The sequence below is a fragment of the Drosophila nasuta genome, chromosome 3, assembly GCF_023558535.2.
Source record: "Drosophila nasuta strain 15112-1781.00 chromosome 3, ASM2355853v1, whole genome shotgun sequence".
NCBI classification, from domain to species: domain Eukaryota; kingdom Metazoa; phylum Arthropoda; class Insecta; order Diptera; family Drosophilidae; genus Drosophila; species Drosophila nasuta.
The window spans coordinates 20,956,807-20,976,077 of NC_083457.1; the positions used below are offsets into that span (position 1 = coordinate 20,956,807).

Consider the following 19,271-nt stretch of genomic DNA (forward strand, 5'->3'; position numbering starts at 1 on the left):
CAGAAACAGTTCAGAAACAGAGGAGTTCGGAGTTACCAACAAAACCACGAGGCTTCCCACCCACAAATATTTCGCATTTCATTTTGTGATTATGTTTTCACACAATGTTCTGGGCCAGATTTGGCAGAGAGCTCTCTTGTCTAGTGCTCAGTGAGCTGGCAGCAATAAAATTAAATGAATTTAATTGTAATTTAATTTTATACTATGGTTACTTCACATATTATTTGGCCTAAATATGAGTTTACGCCTTCTGTTACAAGCTTGAAATTCGTAATAAAAAAATACTTTTTTAATTATGCCCACGTGTGAGTGTGTGTGTGTGTGTGTGTGTAGCTTGGCTCTTTCACTTCTGGCTGCCACACAGATGCTGTTGCCCCTCTTCGACTTCTCGAAAGCTTTGCTGTTGCTGCTGCTGTGGTCTGGGCCTGTGCCATATGCGCATGTGGCGCGAAATGAATTTTGCACCGACAAAAAAAGAACAACAGAAACACACACTCACACACACACATTTACACCCACACTGAGGAAATAATAATATGTCATGTGTGCACTTTTGAACCTACAACCCAAACCCAATCCCAAGCCCCACTCACAATTGTAGCTGCTGCTGTTCGTGCAGCTGCTGCTATGCATTAATTTTTTCCTGATTTATACCCTGTAAACAAGTGTTGTGTGTTGTAGAGTATTTGAAGTGTTGCACTGTAAATGCATTTCCGAAAGTAATAAATAATAATTCGAAATACTGAAATATTTATATTAAGTATTGAACCAATACCAGTGTACTATCAGAACACAGGGAAAACTTATTTCGATTCATATTCATTTAAGGAGATAGTTACACTAATTTTAACAATGATTTCTTAGCTTTCTACTCTGTAGCCAAGGGTCGAGTATGTAGAGTGTTTGCCAAATTGCACTGCAGCATAATTTCAACAGTAAATGGCATTCAACTTACAGTAGAAACATGCTGAAATGTTTGCTTTGTATCAAAAGTGTTTTTAGCGTATAATATTAATAACAAAAGTCACCTCAAAAATGCACAATCTAATCTTTCGATTGCAACAACTGTGTGGACTTTACAGCTGTTATACTAACATAAATATGTTAAGTGTTAACAGAGACCTGGAGGCATAACATATTAATGTTTTGTTATTGAGCTGTTAATACATATGGAAAGTATTAAACACACAAATGATCTATTTTCTTCCTTACATTAAGTCTTTCGCTAGGTTAATCGGTTTAAGTAAAAATGACAAATTGACCTGTACTCATTTTTTTTTGCTTATCTTTATACACGTTCACTTGTAACTAACCCTTCAGATATGCTAGTGATGTATTCAATCAATTACAGATAAAAAGCCAGATAAAGTGAATTATGATAAAGAGTAATGTGATATCACATATCTTATGAACAAATTCAACTTGTAATCAAGTTCTATCTATATAAAATATTGCACATGAAGCACATGTTGCTTTTTGCCAAATTAAAAATGTAACTTTGTTAAATTCTGTTAATATATTTTTCAAAAACAATAAAACAATGCAAATCATTTAAGTTCATGCGCATTAATTTTAATAAATATATGATTTATATATATATATATAAATATAAATATAAATATATTTCTATGACATTTTCAGAGTATCGAGGTCATCGCTTAGTCGAGCTCCACATCAACTTTCCCAGTTCTCGTTGCTAACTCATGAATTAAAGCTTATGGCAGCACACAATAATGTTGCCTACTTTTCGGCGATGCTAGCTTTAAAATGTATGCGCCCGAAAGGCCATAAACATAAACTATAGACGCTCTCGGCGTGTTAATATAATTATGATAAAATGCGTCACCGCAACGAGTTGAGTGGCCAAAAGCCAAATTGTAAGCTAACTTTGCAGTTGTTGCTGTTGTTAGTGTTGTTGGTTGGTATCGTTGGCGCCTCTTGTTGGCCAATTTGTTGCCAGAAACACGCAGCAACACTTGAGTACACGCGTAGAAAACAATAAATTTAAAAACGCTTTTGCCTGTGAGTAGCCAACAATAATGGTGCAAAACGTTGCCTCTGGTCAGGTGGCGGGGAGTCAGGAGCGGGGGTGAAGGCGAGGTGTGAGTTGGCTTTGACATTGCGGTGGCGGTGGCGGTGACGGCGTCGAGGGGGGATTCTGATAAATGCGCGTGGCAGCCAAAGAAGGCAGCCAGAAGGAGAGGGGCACAGACAGCCAAGAGGAGAAGGGGTTGAGGGAGAAACGAAAGAAACGAAAAGGCGTTTAGTCTGTACGTGCGTAGCAGCGCAGTTTGTAAAGAATTTCGAATGTTCTGTTGCCCGACTCTTTGCGTACGGGTTACAAATGCCTCTCATACCTCTCCATTTTGGCTGGGTAACACAACTATTTCAAAGCTGTTGGCATTCTCCAAATGCCAAATGCCAAGTGTCAATTACATTGACAAAATTAGTTGCTTAGCCAACGATATTTGGGAATGAAGATTTGCTGACACATTTAATAACACTTTATTTTAGATTTTGATTTGACTTTATTGTAAAACATACTATTGTTATAAGACTTACAACTTTATATATTATATATAATTTAATGTCACAATGTTCACTGAAAGTAACTACAAACAAAAAAACTTGCAAATTGAAAAATTTCACTAAACATTTCTTTTCTGTGATGATAGCGATCTAATTTCGAAATTATCTTATCTTATCTTATAAATTTAGCTAAAAATTTCAGTAAAATATAATTTGAAAAATGATTTAAAATTAGAACTAAGAGTTAGCAGAAACAAATTACTTGATAGAATACATAATTGTGTGCTTTTATGAAATCCGGATATAAGTTTTTCAATTAGTACTCTTTTAGGATTAACATTGACAAATTAAAACTGAATTTCTAGATTTAGGATACAAAATGGAATCTTGGGTTAAGAAAATTCGAAATCATTCAAACAAAATTCGCACTACTTCGGGCTTAATTCGACGTATTTATCGCCGATTTATCTTCTATGTGAAATCGATCTATTTTGCGCTTAATCCATCCTTATATAGAGTATACTGACATGAGCATACATGTCAGTTTAGTTCTCTGGTCTCTGCTTTCACACATAATGTGAAGTAAAGTGGATAACGAAATGGAGTTGCTGGCATCGCAGGAGTCACAGGATGCGGCTGTGAAGGAATCGCGTAGCTGTTGCCAAACAATGAAACTTTATTTGCGGATCTCTTCTTCATGTTCATATATGTGTGTGTGTGTGTGTAACCATGTAACCATGTATGTGTGTGTGTGCTTGGGGGTGCGTTTGTTGTTTTTGGTGTTATTGCATTTTCATTGTTTGTTATTTACTTTGGCACTTTGGCATTGTCACATTTTTAGTTTAGCCAGAGCGTTATTTATGAGCTAAAACGCCTGCTGTTGTCGCACGTTTCTAATAAATTGATTAAATTTCATGACACTTCATCATGCCAGCAAACAGCGACAGCAGCAACCAAAATTTGTGAGCTGTTTCAAGTGGTTTTTGAGCAACAACTTTACCCATAAAACATGGCACAACTTTCACAATGCCATTCGCTTATCCGCATGCTGTCTCTTTTACTCTCTCTCTCTCTTTTTCTGTCTCTATCTATCTATCTATCTACATCTTTAGCAGCGTCCTTGTGGCAACTGTTGGGACAACTGCTATGTCATTTGGCAAGTTTTATTCCTGTTTTTGGGCTCCTTGATATGATTATTATTATGCATACAAAACTCATAAAAGTCCCACACAAAATGTGCTCATGAGACAAAAAACCGCAGCAGATTTCTCTGCGCTAATTAACAGCACCCACTCCAAGTTAAACAAGCGTGGAGAAGGAGAACGAGAAGGAGAAGGAGGAACGGAACAGAACGACAAGAACAACATTAGATCAGACATAATGAATATTTGAGAAGCGCTTTTTAATTGAATTTCCTTTTGGTGCCTTTCCATGCTCTCATAAACATTTGTTTTTTCTCTCTTTTTGTCTGAGTGTGTGTTTGTGTGTGTGTGTGAGTGTGAGTGTGTCCTGGAGGCAACAACAAAAACCATATGCCAAAGGATTCTGTAATCAAATTAAAAACCAACTGAGGCGCATTCTAAATACATACATAAGTACATAAATATATAAGTATGCAAATAATTACAGAGCAGACATACGAAAGTCGATTTAATTAAATTTCGACTTTTCCTCTCTCCACCTCACTTCTTCTGTTTCTTCTTCTTCTTTGCCTGTCAGATTACTCGTTTCCTAAATGAACTGTAAGAACCAAAGTAGAATGCAAAAATACCGAAAAAGTAGAAAACGTAAATGCAAATATCTCTGTCAATAGATGAAAGAACCGAAACGTACAAACCAAAAAAAAAAAGACTGAAACAAATGCTGTGGGTTTAACTTTTATTTATTTATTTTGTTGTTTCAGCTATTTGGTCTGCGGGTTCTATTTGCCAATCAAAAGAGGTTAAAAAAGCGAAGAGTTTTCAAAAGTTATTACATCCACAATATTGGCGTTTGTTGTTACCACAAATTAAGCCAAATGCAGAGTTTAAATGAATTTAGTTAAAGTACAAATTTGTATACCCATGTACCGTAGGGTGAAAGGGTATTTTAAAGTTGTGCCTATAGGAAATGCATAAAATATATACATACGTATAGTCTTGATCAGATTTTAAAATTTTTTTAATGAATAATTTTTAATGTTAAAAAAAAACGATTGCTGCAGCAGTCTTAAATGACTTGGTTGACATGCTGGTATATTTTCAGTGTAATAGTATACAAAATACTGTGGCATTCTCTTAGGTGTAATAATTTGGTATTGAGGAAGAATTCCGCTTTTATTGAAAATTGGAAACTGGTAACTTTTAATTGTTTTGTTTACATTTTATACTTTTCTCTCGAATAAAAATGTAAATTAGTAATTTATTAGTTATATATTCTACTTCAACGGTCTGCACTCTTTATAAGATTTTTCATCGCATAAACAAAATATAATTTTTATACAGTAGCTTTACTATTTTGCAGCTACTTTGTTAGTACTTGGTAAACAGATTAAGTTTACGTCCTGTGCTACTGCTTTCACATTTTATTATACATTGTGTGCAAGTGTATGAGTAATACACCAAAAATATGCTATACTCGTTGAAATGACTTAAAGCTCTTAGAGATGTGTTAAATACAAAGCCGTTTAAAGCTTATCTCACACTCTCTTTTTTGTGCTTTGAGTTTGTAACCGAAAAAATCTACTCCAAGTTTTGCTATGACACTCGAAATACCAGAGTTCGTTCTCCTTTCCTTTCCTATTCATTCTCTTTATTCTATTTTATATGAATTTTTCATTTTTGTTCTGTACTGTTCGGTTTGGTTCTGTTCTTTTCTGTTCTGTTCGCTGTTTGCTATCTGTTCTGAGTTGGCTTCATTTTTGCACTTCGCACTTTGCAGACTTCAGACCAAAAACATTTCTAACGCATTTTTGCTTTTATTTTACTGTTAATTTGATTCCATTTGCGTTGTTGCTGTTGGTGTTGCTGTTGGTTGTGTGTTGTGTGCTGGGTCAAGTCTTTTGCTTGGAATTTCTACTTTTTGTTAAGGACTTTTCATGTGGATAATTAAACAAAATACCAACGCAAAAGGGCCAAAAATCTGGCATAAAGAAAACCGCATTGAAGCACTGAAGCAGGGCAGCATCAACAACAACATTAGCAATTCCTTTCATTGCATTATATTCAATCTTTTTTTTTTGTTTGTTTCGCCTAATACCCAAAGCAGATTCACATGCGGTGGGGCGTAAATAAAAATGTTGAGCCTCTACTTAAAAACAAAAAAAAAAAAAAAAGAAAACTCAGTTTTGAGGCAGTGCTTTAAGCGGGGGCAACTTGAACAACATTTTGGCAGCTGCACATCCGGCGAGTCAGGATATGGACTGGCTGCAATCGACAGAATGTGCTTCAATGCTTTTCTAATGGACTCTATCCGCTATTTAATGCACCCACACACACACACACACACACACATACACATTCTCCCCCTGTTTCCCATTCTCACTCTGTCTTGTGGCACATGGTGAGGCAGCAGGCAATGTTCGTGCAGCGGCAATTGAAGTCCGAAAAAGGCGCACACATTGGCAGCTTGTAAAGATTAATGATCAGCGCCAGACCGTTGCCTGGGACCCGGGAGCAGTGCAACATGATGCGATAATATGCGATTTGCTGCCCGTCGTATCCATAAAAATCGTTTGGAGTTGCTGCTTCTGCTATTGACAGAGCAATTTCTGCAGGATGGCTGCGACGAATCGTCCTTCGCCGCACTCAAAGTGTTCGAGTGCGTTTTCTGTGCAGCTCCTTGCTTCCTTGCGGAATGACCCAAACATTTGGCATGCATGAAGTTATTCAATAAAATAAAAATTGAATAGCTTTTCTGCGCAAAGCAAGCAAAAAGAATCCATTTCTATTCGAGTTTGTCCTCTCCCAAGGAGGAAGTTGCTCACGATTTTGCAGGTTTTTCCACTATTCTCACTGGACATACATACGTAAGTACGTGCAATGACGTTTGTATATAACACCAAAATCGGAATAGCATTCACTTAGATACATAATGGAAATCCAATCAGAAACATACCTGCTAACGAAATGTGCTGCAATAGATAAACATAAAATAGTTTCTCGATGAGAGTAAGTAAGCCAGAGACACTTATAAAGTATCAAGTGTTCAACTCATATATCTTATTAGCCAACTTATTCCGAATTTGATAGAGTACAAAATATTCTAGATTGTCAGCGCAAGTAACTAAGATCCGTATAAAATTTATTAAATAACTTCGACAATTTTTATTCGATTACAACAAACCAAACTCAGAAATTAAACAAGTGAGAAAGCTAGAGTACACTCGACTGTGAGATATCCGCTACCCATTTTGAATAAAAGAAAAATATTTTTCTCAAAATATAACGAATATACTGCAAAAATACTAAAAATATACCAAAGGATATATTTGGTATATCGATATAGTACCGCATTCAAAATATACCATAGACGGCACACTATACCAGCCAAAGCAACTGAGACCCCTAGGAAGTAGGCCTTTTTGCCCATACAAAAGTATTTCCTTAATAACTTCGACAATTTTTATCTGATCGCAACCAATTTTCAGGAATCATAACTACTGTAGTAATTATTGTATATACCAAAATTCGCAACTCTAGCTTTACGGCGGAAGTGGGCGTGGAATAAATTTAAAACAAACTTGATCTGCGTGCAAACATAACAAATGCTATCGAAAAAAAAAATTAGAGCTCTATCTCTTGTAGTCTCTGAGTGTCAGTGTTTCATACGGACGGACGGACAGACACACAGACGGACATGGCTAGATCGTTTCGGCTGTTGACGCTGATCAAGAAAATATATACTTTATAGGGACGCAGGTGCCTCCTTCTACCTGTTACATACATTTCCTGCCGGCACAAAGCGGGTATAAAAAGCACCAATATCTGTCTAGCTTCAAATTTTTACTTGTTAAAAAACTAACGAATATATAGATTTTTGTTTACTTTTAATAGCCCGACGGGAAATATAGTTGACTACATATAATACATTTTTAATCATTTAAAACTAGAAAAGTATTTATTTAAAATATGTAAATACATATCATACATAATTTCTGTAAATATTTCCATTTCAAATTGTTTTTAATTATTATTGATTACTGGAAAATTTTCTGGTCATAGTTTTATAAAGCGCATACAGTAGCTATGGATATATAAACTCTTGTAGATGCTTTGTATATTTTAACGTCGGTTTCATTCATCGCCAAAGATATGTTTTAAAGTAAATGGATATTGCAAGCTTTATACTATATAAGTAGTATAATAATTATAATTAATTAATTACATATTTAATGCATTTTGGGAGCGGCTGTCAACTGATTTAAAACATTTCGCACATGTCCTGTCTCTGGTCTCTTGTGCTGTCCCATTTGTGGTATAATTTCGTTGCCTACTTTTAAGCGCTGCTCGGGCCAACAAATTCAATTTGAGAGCGGTAAACGCAATATTCATTAAAATGATGTTGCCATCATCCCCTCCCCACTCACCTCCGCCCGCCCACCGTTTACAAGAGCATCAAAGTCAACAGCAGCCGCAATGTGCAACCACTGAGGCTGTGCCACAGTGGCACAGCGCAGCAATCCACTGATGATGCACTGCAGCTGTTGCTGCCGTTGTTGTTTCTGTTTCTGTTCTGTTCTGTTGTTGCAGCTGCTACTTCTTCTGCTGCTGCTGCATTTAGCATTTTGAAAATCCGCTCAGTGCTGCAAATTGTGCTGCGTTTTACCAACTTTTATGTTCGCACACAGAGAACGAGAAAGAGGATGAAGAGATAGACAGGGAAGAGAGAGAGAGAGAGATAGAGAGCGCAGACTTGACGCAGCCCGAGTGCAAACTACAAACTGTGAGTACTTCATGCATATGCTGCAGTAATTGCCGCCGTGCCGCTGATTACACTTCAACAGCCGCCACATCCAGACGGAGCAGCAGCAGCAGCAGATGAACGGCCAACAACTCGAAGTGCTTGTGTGTGGCAACACCCACTCTAAACACATCCTCTGATTCAGTTTTAGCATCTGCCACTGGCTCCAGCTCTGGCTCCAGTTTAGTTCGACTCTCTCTCTTCCTCTCTTGGGCAAGGGGGACCGTTGGGCTTTTAACTGCTCTAGATTCAGCAGCAGGCCATAAACATATTCATGCACATCGCCATAACTTGTGTTCGTATGTAATTGCCAGCCGACAAAGTTGTGCAAACGTTTTCAAATGAGCAAGCGTTAAATATTTGCAATCATAATGGCAAATTTAAAAATATAATTCAATTTCGTAATTAACCATTATTATACATTATTTGGTTGCCAAATTATTCATTTAATGAACAACACAAATTGTGGTCATTTTAATGACCACTTAAATGTCTTTTGACTTGTTGCACTTTTTTAATCCCTCAGAAAATACGCTTTCAGAAAATGCATGCATGAAGATATGTATGTATGTGTGAAGTCTATAGATGACCCACGCACAAAATACTAAAAAAAAAGCTATGTCAACACTGCGGTTACATTGTAACTGCGAGTCTGGTATTTATGTATCGATAACCGGCCGGCGCAGTCACACTGCAATGAACAAATACTACAACAACCGACTTCAAATATTGTATAAACCAAAATGAAATAGATGAATAAATCATTTGCAAATAACTTAAGATAATTTCGTGTTTTGTGTTTCATCAACTGCTGGAGTAAATGTTTATTTATGGTTTACTATTAACACGAACAGCAACTCTGAATTGAAGTGTTTTATTTGATTTTTGTCGCCTGCACCGCATTGCATATGCATTTCATAAGTTTTGTGCGAGTTCGAGTGCTTTGCCTGTCTCCCAGCTCTCTCTTTCTATCTCCGTCTCTGCTGCGCATTTGCTTTCTCTTTCTCGCAGCTGGCTGCTGTATTTGAATATTTAATTTTTTAGCATGCAGCAAACATTTCGCACTTCTAAAATGACGCTAAACGCTGCCGGGCTGCATTCCCTCAGCTCCATTCTCAGCCTCATGATTGTCCCCGTTGTGCGTCTGTATGTATGTATAGTCGTATGTGTGTGTGTGTATGTGCTTCTATTTGTTTGTGTATGTGAATGCGAGTTTGTCTTTTATTAAGCAAACAAAATGTGTTTTCTATGCTAAATGGGCATCTTCTTCCCCCATTCTAGCTGCTCGCTGATTGCGAGTTCAATGCACGGCATTTACAGCAGCCAGAAAGAGATGGCATTAGACAGAGCGAGAGAGACAGACTGAATAAGGATAAATAAATTCACGAAATTGGCCTTTCCGACGTCGACGATGTCGTCGTCGTCGTCTTTACAATTTGGTTTGGTTTTATACTCTCGTTTTTCTCTTGTGCGCCACATGCCATAATTAATATCATTTTTTGGCGCAACGTGGGTTGACGTGCCACGCCCAACAACTTCGACTACGCCTCCTCCTATGCTGCCATAACCGCCGCCATTTTTCAACTGTCATTTGACTGTCTGACGTTTTTAATTAAACGAATTTCGCTTTCATAAATTTCACTTTGACAGCGGTAAGCAAAAGGCGTCCGGCATTTACCACGCAACAATTACCCACCTTTAAATATTTAATTGAGTCGCCATAGAATGCCTCTTAAGCCCATCTCTTCCTGCCTCACACATACACATGCACAAGTTATGGAGCATTCATCGGCTGGTCATCAAATTTTCCAATTTACTGACGTATAATATTAAGTTTTTATTTATAAATATCATTTTTTATAAGCAAAGATATTAAATTAAATTCTATTGTTATCCTAAAAAATGGTTTTTAAGTTTTACTTTTTACCTTTGTGATGTTACATTCATTTCCATAAAGTTATTGTACCCAATGCACTTTCATATTGTTATTAAAGAAAAAGCATTAAAATATTCAAACCATGATTCGAATTGCAATAAGCGAATACATGAATAAATAAATTGCAAATATAACTATTAATATTTAAGTAAATAAACAAATGTGTAATAAATGGAAATATTTACTGCACAAAGTTCAATGCCATTTCATTCGTGTTATAAAAATCATTTGTGGTCGTGTTTTTTCAATAATAAACGATTTTAATACAAAATTAGCCAGTTTATTGTATGGTAAAATGAATTAAAAATAATATCTTCATTCTCAAATGGATAACTTAATTTCTTTATGTTTTCTTTTTAAACTGCAAACGCACTCTTAACCCATTTTATATGCGAAATTCCATTATCTCTTTGACATTTTCTTGCTAAGTTAGCGACTCTCTTACTCAGCGCAAATATCCCTAAACTTTTAGCATACCCTGTAACCTTGAAACACGGAAAGAGGTCTGCTGCATTTGGTATAATTTTTTTTGCGACAAACAGAGAAATTAAAACGATTTCTTTATAGCTTGTGTATAAAACATAAACACAAGACTTATGAATAAATAAATTACATATTATTTAGTTTACATTATTGTAGGGTATCTAACAGTTGCTTGTTCTATTCTATACATTCTTTGTTAACAAAATAACCTCAAAGAGCAAAAAGAAAAAAAGTATCTTGATGGAAAAAATAGCTGCAAAGTACTGCATGACATTATTGCCACTGGCTTGTTGGTGTTGTTGTTGTTGTCGATTGTTGTTGTTGCTGTTGCTGTCCAACGCGAAGTACGTGCAATGTCACCCACTCACACACACCCGCACATACACACACACTTCCGCTCTGGTTGCATTGTTCATTTAAATTCTAATTTGTATTTTGGCGCACTCGACAATGAGAAAGTCGAGGACAGAAGGACCTGGGGACATTGTGAGCTTGCTGCTTCCTGCCAGCGGGCATTTGGACAGGTTGCTTGCTAGAGGTTGCTTTTTTTGCCTTCCCTCGCCCCCTCGGATCTCTTCACCTTCTCTTTCGATTCGGATTAAGCCACGTGCCCAATAATGTCCTTGAAACTTTTGGGCTGGGCGTGTCGACCGATTTGTTATTGTGCTCTGCCTTGCTTAGGTGCTGCAATCTTAATCGCGTTTTGGTGACAGCTTTGCATATCCCCAAGTATGCTACAAGACTATTCGCTACACTCGATTGTCGATTCCATTGACTCTGGTTGAGTGTGAAAAGACCTCGACGTGAAAATTTGGGGCAAATTGAACACGCTTCTATGTGTTTGAATATTACACAAAATTCACAGGAGAAGATAATATGGAAGAAAATATGTTGAAAAGAATCTAATTATTAAGGAAAAGAGTTATACACGAATCGTATTATATTATTATTATTATTATTATTATTATTATTATTATTATTATTATTATTATTATTATTATTATTATTATTATTATTATTATTATTATTATTATTATTATTATTATTATTATTATTATTATTATTATTATTATTATTATTATTATTATTATTATTATTATTATTATTATTATTATTTTCAATATTATTATGTCTATTTATTAGTGGTTTTTTTTTCCTAGTCTGAAAATCTGACATTTTTTCCACTCTACCCTATTTTTTAAATATAAAGTACTATATCAATATACCTAATTCATAATAACGTTTATTTAAGTATTTTTGTGGTATATTCTTTTGGTATCTTTTAAGAATAATGCCGTCATGATTTGCTTTTATTCAAAGTGGGTAGCGGATATCTATATCTTGAATATGTTTTCGCTCTCTTACAATTCTCACTTTGGATTGGCCTAAAATGAATGTTGAATTTCTATTTTTAGTTTATTACGAATCTTTAATGAATTGCCCACACATTTTGACTTCCACTCACTTTGTGAAACAACTGTTTTAACCTGGCATTGGTGTTGAAGTTTGCCATATATAAGGCTTGTCGATTAACTCTAATTAAGCAGAAATTTCCGATTGCGACAACATGCAACTACAATTTGTAATTGCTCTACTGATGCTTTACGATGTCTATGCAAGGACTTGCTTAGGAAAACCCGATGTAGAAAGTTGCCTGGGCAAACCCAGCCATGGAAGCTCCTTCTTGGTCCACTGCAGGAGCAATGCCAATCCAGTGATGTGGTGGTACAATTCAAGTAGTCGCAGCTGCCAACGAATGCATTACTATGGCTGTGAGGGTAATAGGAATCGTTATTGCACTAAGGTGACTTGCTTGAGGAAATGCAAATATAGTGTGCGAGAAATGGTATTAGTATAAGTAATTACAATATAACTCAATTAAATGATCAAAATTGTACAATAATTCGAAATTCTTTGAATATATTCTTGTTTGAAGATTGCAATAATGTTAAAATTTAACGCAGTACGATAAGTGTCAGCTTTAGATAAACTGCTCTTAAATATCGATTGCTGAAAATAAAAAGAAATCAAAATTATAAATGCATAAAATTACTTAACTCATCTAATAAGGACTGCACCAGAATCGAAGCTCTATAGTAAGTTTAGACGAAGGGAATTACAACAATCCCTCTATCGAAATCTATAAATCTTATTTTAAGTAACATGAACAAAATTATTGAATTTGAAGGCTGTTCGATTTAAAAACAAGATTTTATAATCTCAATAAGATGATTGAAGAAATAGTGTTTCAATATCTTTCGAATAAAGAATTCTTGTTTAAAGAAATGTTATCTAAATTGAAAATTTCTCAAACTCTCAATTTTCATTATCCATTTGTTACTTTATAAAATTTTAATAAAAAACCGAGAATAATATCATTTATATTTTGTCTATCTATATGCGAAATACTCATTAAAAACCTACACTTTAGTGACTACACAGTTTGTATAAAACTTATAGCTGTAGTTTATCCTTTAGCTGGCCTTGTAGAATATCTAAAATTGTCATTCTGATCAGTTGGCCTTACTTTTAGCCTAGTTCTTTTCAGTCTCTTTTTTTTTGCTTAGCATTTTGTTGGCGAGCTGCTGTTTTAATTCGTATGTTGTCGCTGGGTTTAGTTGGTTTAGTTGATTAAAAGCGGCATTTCGTGCGTTTTTCTTTCATTTTGGCATTTTATGTGTATGTGTGTGTGTGCGAGGGGTGGAAGAACGCTTGTGGGTCATTGTGGAGAATGTTTGCAGCTTACAATGTCTTATGGCTGTCTTTTGTTCTGTTTTGTCACTGGAATTTATAGCAGGTTTAACCCACTTTTCTATCCCCGCCATTCCTTCAACGTTTGCTGCTGCTGTGTGTGTAAATTACTTGGTCTCTTAGTTCTTTTTTTTTGTGTTTTTTTTTTTGGGGTCAACTTGAAGGCTGTTGCAGCAAAGTTTTAAATTGGTTGTCAAATGCAATGAGCGAATGCGATAAATGGCAACGACTTGAGAAACGCGTTTAACATTAATTAAAATGCATTCGCCATAACGAAGACAATGATGAAGTTTGCTTTGACTTTGGCTCGCGTGCTACAAGTGCAATGACTTTTCCCCGCTCAAATGCAACTGAAAACGATAATGAAAACGAAAATGAAAATGTTTTGGGAAATGCATTAAATTAAACTCATTACACGCGTACTTTGTGTGTGGAAAAATATTTAACTCTTGCTTTTACTTTTACTTTTAGTTTTACAACATTTAAAACTATGTTAACAACTAGGCAATTAAAAGGCTTAACTGAAGCTTTGGCTATGCTTTGGTTACTGCTAAGACTCAGCGGCTACATCACATCCTCATGAGTGGGGTTGTCGCCAAACTTGATGGAGCCCCGTTGTCGCACATCCTTTCGCTGTCTCTTGTACTCGGTGCGTGGCGGCGTCCTTATTGGCTGCTCAAAGGCCACAGCGCTGGGTCCAATCGGGCTGGTCAGATAACTGCCGCTGGCCTCCACCTCCGTCGGCCATTTATCCCCGTTCATGGCATCGACGAGTGCCGCCTCCATTTCGGCATTCTGCTCCTCCTGTTTGCTCTGACGCTGCTGCTCCTGGAGGCGTGCCCGCAGGCTGCTCATGGCAAAGCTGACATTGTAGCCCGGACTGATGTCCGAGGCGGACTCTTTGTAGACGATCTGCTGCTCCCTTTGATGGTGATTGTGATTGGGATTGTGATGCTGATGCTTTGATCGGGATTTGCCGTTATTGGCTTTCGTCTGCTCACGTTCCCGAAACTTTTTGAGGAAGCCTGGCGGATAGTTGGGCGCCTCGGTGGTTGTGCTTGTTATCACCGTGTTTGCTGTGGGTGTGTGGCTGGTTGAGCCAGGATTGTGGACATATCGACTGCGCGGACGTGGCGCCGGATTACTGGGATTGCTGGCAGGACTCTCATACAAATGCGAGGGCACAAAGCCGCTCTCCATGGGCGCCAAGGCATGGAGTTCGCCACTCGCCTCACCCGTATGCTCGGTTACCTCATACTGATGTCCTTTGTGCTTGGGCAACTCATTCTCATCCTCGACCTGCTCGAAATCATCATCCTCCTCCTCATCATGCTCCTCGGCATGGGGGCGATGCGAAACCAGTTTCTCGGGCTTCGGCAGCAACTCATGATTGCCATAATTCTCATGGCTGGCGGCAATGCTTGTGTGCAATCTCGTCAGTGGCTGCGGACGCAATGTCACAAAGGAGCTGGGATGTTCGCCGGACTTGTAAACGGGCTTCCAGCTTTGGTATTCCATAATTTTGCCCGAGACAATCTCATTGCTGTTGGGCTTTGACTTTTGCGGCTTAAAGTATTTATCCAAAAGCGCCTCATCACTGGTCATCGGAAGTTTGCCCTCCACAATCAGCTCCTGCTCCTTCTCCAGCTGCCGCATGCGATTCTCATAGTTCAGCATGGTGGGCTCAGTGACCGATGGCTTCGGCAGCGGCCTCAACATCTTAACCAGCTTTTTGTGCGAGCCACGCATCTTGATTATCTTCATGGGCTTGTTGGTGTGCGGATCGCGTATTATGTACTTCACACGCGTCGTCTCCGTGGGCAGAAAGTCCATCATGTTCTGGGCATAGCCCGCTGTGCTGGGCAGCAGATCGCCAAACATGGATTTCATGGCACGCGTGGGTCCCTTGAAGATGCGACCCATGAGGCCGCCCATTACCGAATTGTCCATCTGCTGCCACATGAAGCGACGTTGAATTCTAAATGGGATGTGATGTGTGAGAAGGGTATTGGACTATATTTACCAGGTTTACCAATGTAAAATGAGCGTTAAGATATAAAGGGAAAATTTTGTGTGATAGGGCCTATACATCAAGTCAATGCACAAACTTAAAACTTCTGATGTTGATATGATATCCAAAAATGATTAGAAATTTAACAAAATAAAAGTCAATACTTTGAATCCAATTTCTTTACTCTCCCATTCAAATTTATGGCTGATTACGTCATGTCCAGTTAAATCGATAGTAAGTTTACTATACAATTAATTTTTCGGTCAAATAAAAACGAGTTGGATTTTCGTGCAAAGCAATCCTGTGCATCAGCTGTTTTGCTTCTTCTTCCTTATTTGACAACCGCTGACAGCTTTCTCTTCTTCTTTATTTTTAAGCAGCTAAATTTGTTACTTGAAGCAAACCGATAAGTCTTATTTATCGGAGATGAGAAGAATAGTTCGAATAGTGTTAACTAGAGGAAAGACAACGGTCCTTAGTGTTTGCTTTACACAACAAAAAACACTCATTTCTTACTGGTACACCTAGTGTTAATTTGTCTACCTGTGTTCCTCCGCCTTCTGTTCGCCATTCACCAGCAGTAGCACAGTGGCCACTAGCAACAGTGGCCGAATCCAGTTACAAACAGGAATCTGCATCGATGATGATTATATGTGATTTGCATTTGATTTATGAATTCACTTCTGGCTTAACACTTACACAATAAAGCTTCCTCATGTTCAGATGTTGTTGTTGATGTTGTTGTTGTTGTGAGTGTTGTTTGTGCTTTCTAATATGCTATGTTATTCCCACAAAATAACGCGACTCGATCTATTCCGTCAGTGGCTTTCCGTTGCCCACTTTCGACTGCCGGCGCCTGCGCGCCAAGCACTTGATTTTATACATTTCACACCATTTGGGCAGCTTGCTCGCTGTGCAGCAGCAGGTTGAAGCTTGAGCTTGCTCCAATTATTGAGCGCAGTCGCAACTTTGGCATTGGCATTTCACTTTCTGGCTAAAACAATGGGTTTTTCGCCCCGTTCCCCCAGCTCCTCCTTCTCTTTCATGCATTTTCATGTGGCCGCCTTTCGTCGAACAATTAGTTCCATTAGTTTCTGGCTGCGGTGGTTGCTATTTTTCTTTTATTTTTATTTGATTTTTTTTGTTTTGTTGCTTTTCGTTTTTGATATTTCTTGTTTAGCTTTTCTTTCGCTTCCATTTTTTCATTATTACCTTTTCCTTCCTCTAGTTGAAGTTGGCAGTTTCCGTGTGCATTTTATTTTCGTGCTGGCTGCACCTGACGTGTTGCAGATTTTGCTTTAAATGTTGCTTAAAAATTTGTTAAATTTTGTTAAACCATCGTTGAGCATAGCATACAACACATAAAACAACAAACAAAAGCCTGCAGCATATTCAATAACAATTCGTGCTCAATTATGAGTTAATATTTATTAATGCGATGCATTTGCTGCTGTTGCTGTTGTTGTTGTTGTTGCATTTTTGCTTCATTTCTTGGTTGCATTTTATTAATTAACGGCTCATCGGCAATTGTATCATTAATTTGTATAGCCTGGGCAGCGCCATCTGGCGATTCCAACTCGCAGCTGCATCTGCTACTGTTTCTCTCTCTCTCTCTCTGCTTCTGTTTCTGCCGTTGCCCGTTGGCTTTGTGTAAACGACTTTGTGGCGTGCACTTGCCTGATGGCTATCAATAATAATGATAATGATGATGATGACGATGATCATTATGTTGATGCTCTGCTTTATTTGCCTTTGGCAAAACCACTTGATAATTGTTTGTACTGCAAATATATAATAGGTGGCGCCACTTTGGCGAACGCTTAAAGAACATTTGTCATTCCCACTTATGTTGTTCATTATTGTTATATAACATGCACATCTGCTGCATAACAAATATTGTTCTTTTGCAAATATTTCAATGCAAAATAAAGACATTTACGTAACTGAATTAAATGCAATTTGAAATTGAATTGGAGGTTTATGTTTTATTGTTATTCTTTTCGATTAGTAAAATCTATATAATAAAATTGTCTTCTTTACTTCAGCGAAGATCCTTTAAGCATTTTTAGAAAGTTAAAAAAAAACTCACGAATTCTATAGGTTTTTCTTTTCGTCTTATTTAAATTTTAGTAAAATTTCTTTATTTTAATATAGTGAACCGTTATTCTCTTTAATAACTTATACTGGAGTGGAAATTCTGTTGCCGTTGTTATTCCTGTACTCTTTTCAGATTGATTTTCTGGTTGTGTTGCAGAAATTTCATTTCTCGTACAAAATTCCATTAATATGCGTTGCTGAATGCTTTCGTACATCATAAAAGCAAAAAATGCTTTTTTACCTTACAAAAGAAAGCGTATTCGATACACATATAAATACTTTTAATTGTGATTTTGATAGGATATCAATAACAATGTTGCCAACTCTCCAAAAATGTAAATTGTAAAATGTTAAAAAGTTATTTTAAAAGCTAAGATTAATCCGAAAATGAATGAACTTAGGTTGAACATAATTTGAGGAATGTAAAACCAGACAAAAAAGAGAAAAGAAATAAAGTACATTCAAGATTTAAATAATGTAATAATAACAATAATAGATATACGAAAATTGCAGATTGATTCGCTACTTTTCATATCTCAATTAAATAACTTCAATGAGATTGTCACTCAATCGCGAGTTTAAATGGATGGGTACATATTTGGAATTATTATTTAAGCTCTGATTTAATAGATGTCAAATGCATTGCATTTGGGCTTAGAGAATAAGCCACTTTATATAGCCTTCTTTGGCTGAATAGAATTTGCTTGTCGCACTAATTAAACGGCTTTGAAGTGGAGCACAATGAAAACCAATTTGCACGCTCATCCACTCAATCAAATGAACAGTTTGTGTTCGTGTTTGTATTTGTGTATTTGCATTTGTATTTGTGTATTTGTGTGCGCCAAATGCCAAGGGCTTCTAATAGTAGTAAGTTGCATACAACATACATTCGAATACATATGCGAATATTGCGTATACGCAGTGTGACTGCACTCGATTTCGCCGTTGTGTTGTCAATAAAATGTATTTAAAATGCCATTTGTGTAAATGGATTATGTAATCGATGCATTGCCATTGGATTTACGCTCATGTGTGTGTGTGCCATATGTGCATAAGTGTGTGTGTGTGTGTGTGTGTGTGTGTAAGTACTATATACTAAATGCATATTTGTATTATTGCTGGATGGCAAGCATGGCTTGCTGATAACGATACGCAGTTGTTGCTGCTGTTGCTACAACATTGGCATTCAACTCGCAACTGCGAACCGTCGCGCTCGATATGTATATAAGTAAAAGCAAATTGATGCCTTAAGCCAAATATAAACACAATAAAACCAAACAAGCCGCAACAACAATGAGCTACCGCACACAGTCAGAGGGCGCCAAGTTACAAGTTGCTTTTGCCGTCCTCCCCATGGGGGCCTATCAATGAGCCAGACAGAGGCTGAGGCATTCAAGTCAGGCAGTTAGTCAAGCGTAAAGGCAGGCAACCAACAACCAGCAAGCAGCAAGCAGCAACCAGCAGCTGCCAGCTAACTGCAAATTGTATGAGCTCAAATTTGCCTGTAAGCCAAGCAGCCAAGTA

At 37.2% G+C, this 19,271-nt stretch overlaps 2 protein-coding genes across 3 annotated transcripts in view; one reads left to right on the top strand and one right to left on the bottom strand.

Annotated features, from left to right (window-relative positions):
* LOC132790280 (exostosin-1) overlaps window positions 1-19,271 on the top strand; it is a 95,095-nt gene that overhangs the window by 19,382 nt on the left and 56,442 nt on the right. The window lies entirely within an intron of this gene.
* LOC132792766 (uncharacterized) lies at window positions 14,045-16,507 on the bottom strand. Of its 2 annotated transcripts, XM_060802234.1 has the most exons (3): window positions 16,350-16,507; window positions 16,194-16,282; window positions 14,045-15,617 (listed from the first exon to the last, which is right to left on the bottom strand). In XM_060802234.1, the coding sequence occupies exons 1-3, from the start codon at window positions 16,365-16,367 to the stop codon at window positions 14,204-14,206; spliced, it is 1,521 nt and encodes a 506-aa protein (XP_060658217.1). In that variant the 5' UTR covers window positions 16,368-16,507; the 3' UTR covers window positions 14,045-14,203. The 2 variants fall into 2 exon arrangements, with proteins under 2 accessions (XP_060658217.1, XP_060658218.1); XM_060802235.1 differs by lacking the exons at window positions 16,194-16,282; window positions 16,350-16,507 and adding an exon at window positions 15,672-15,828.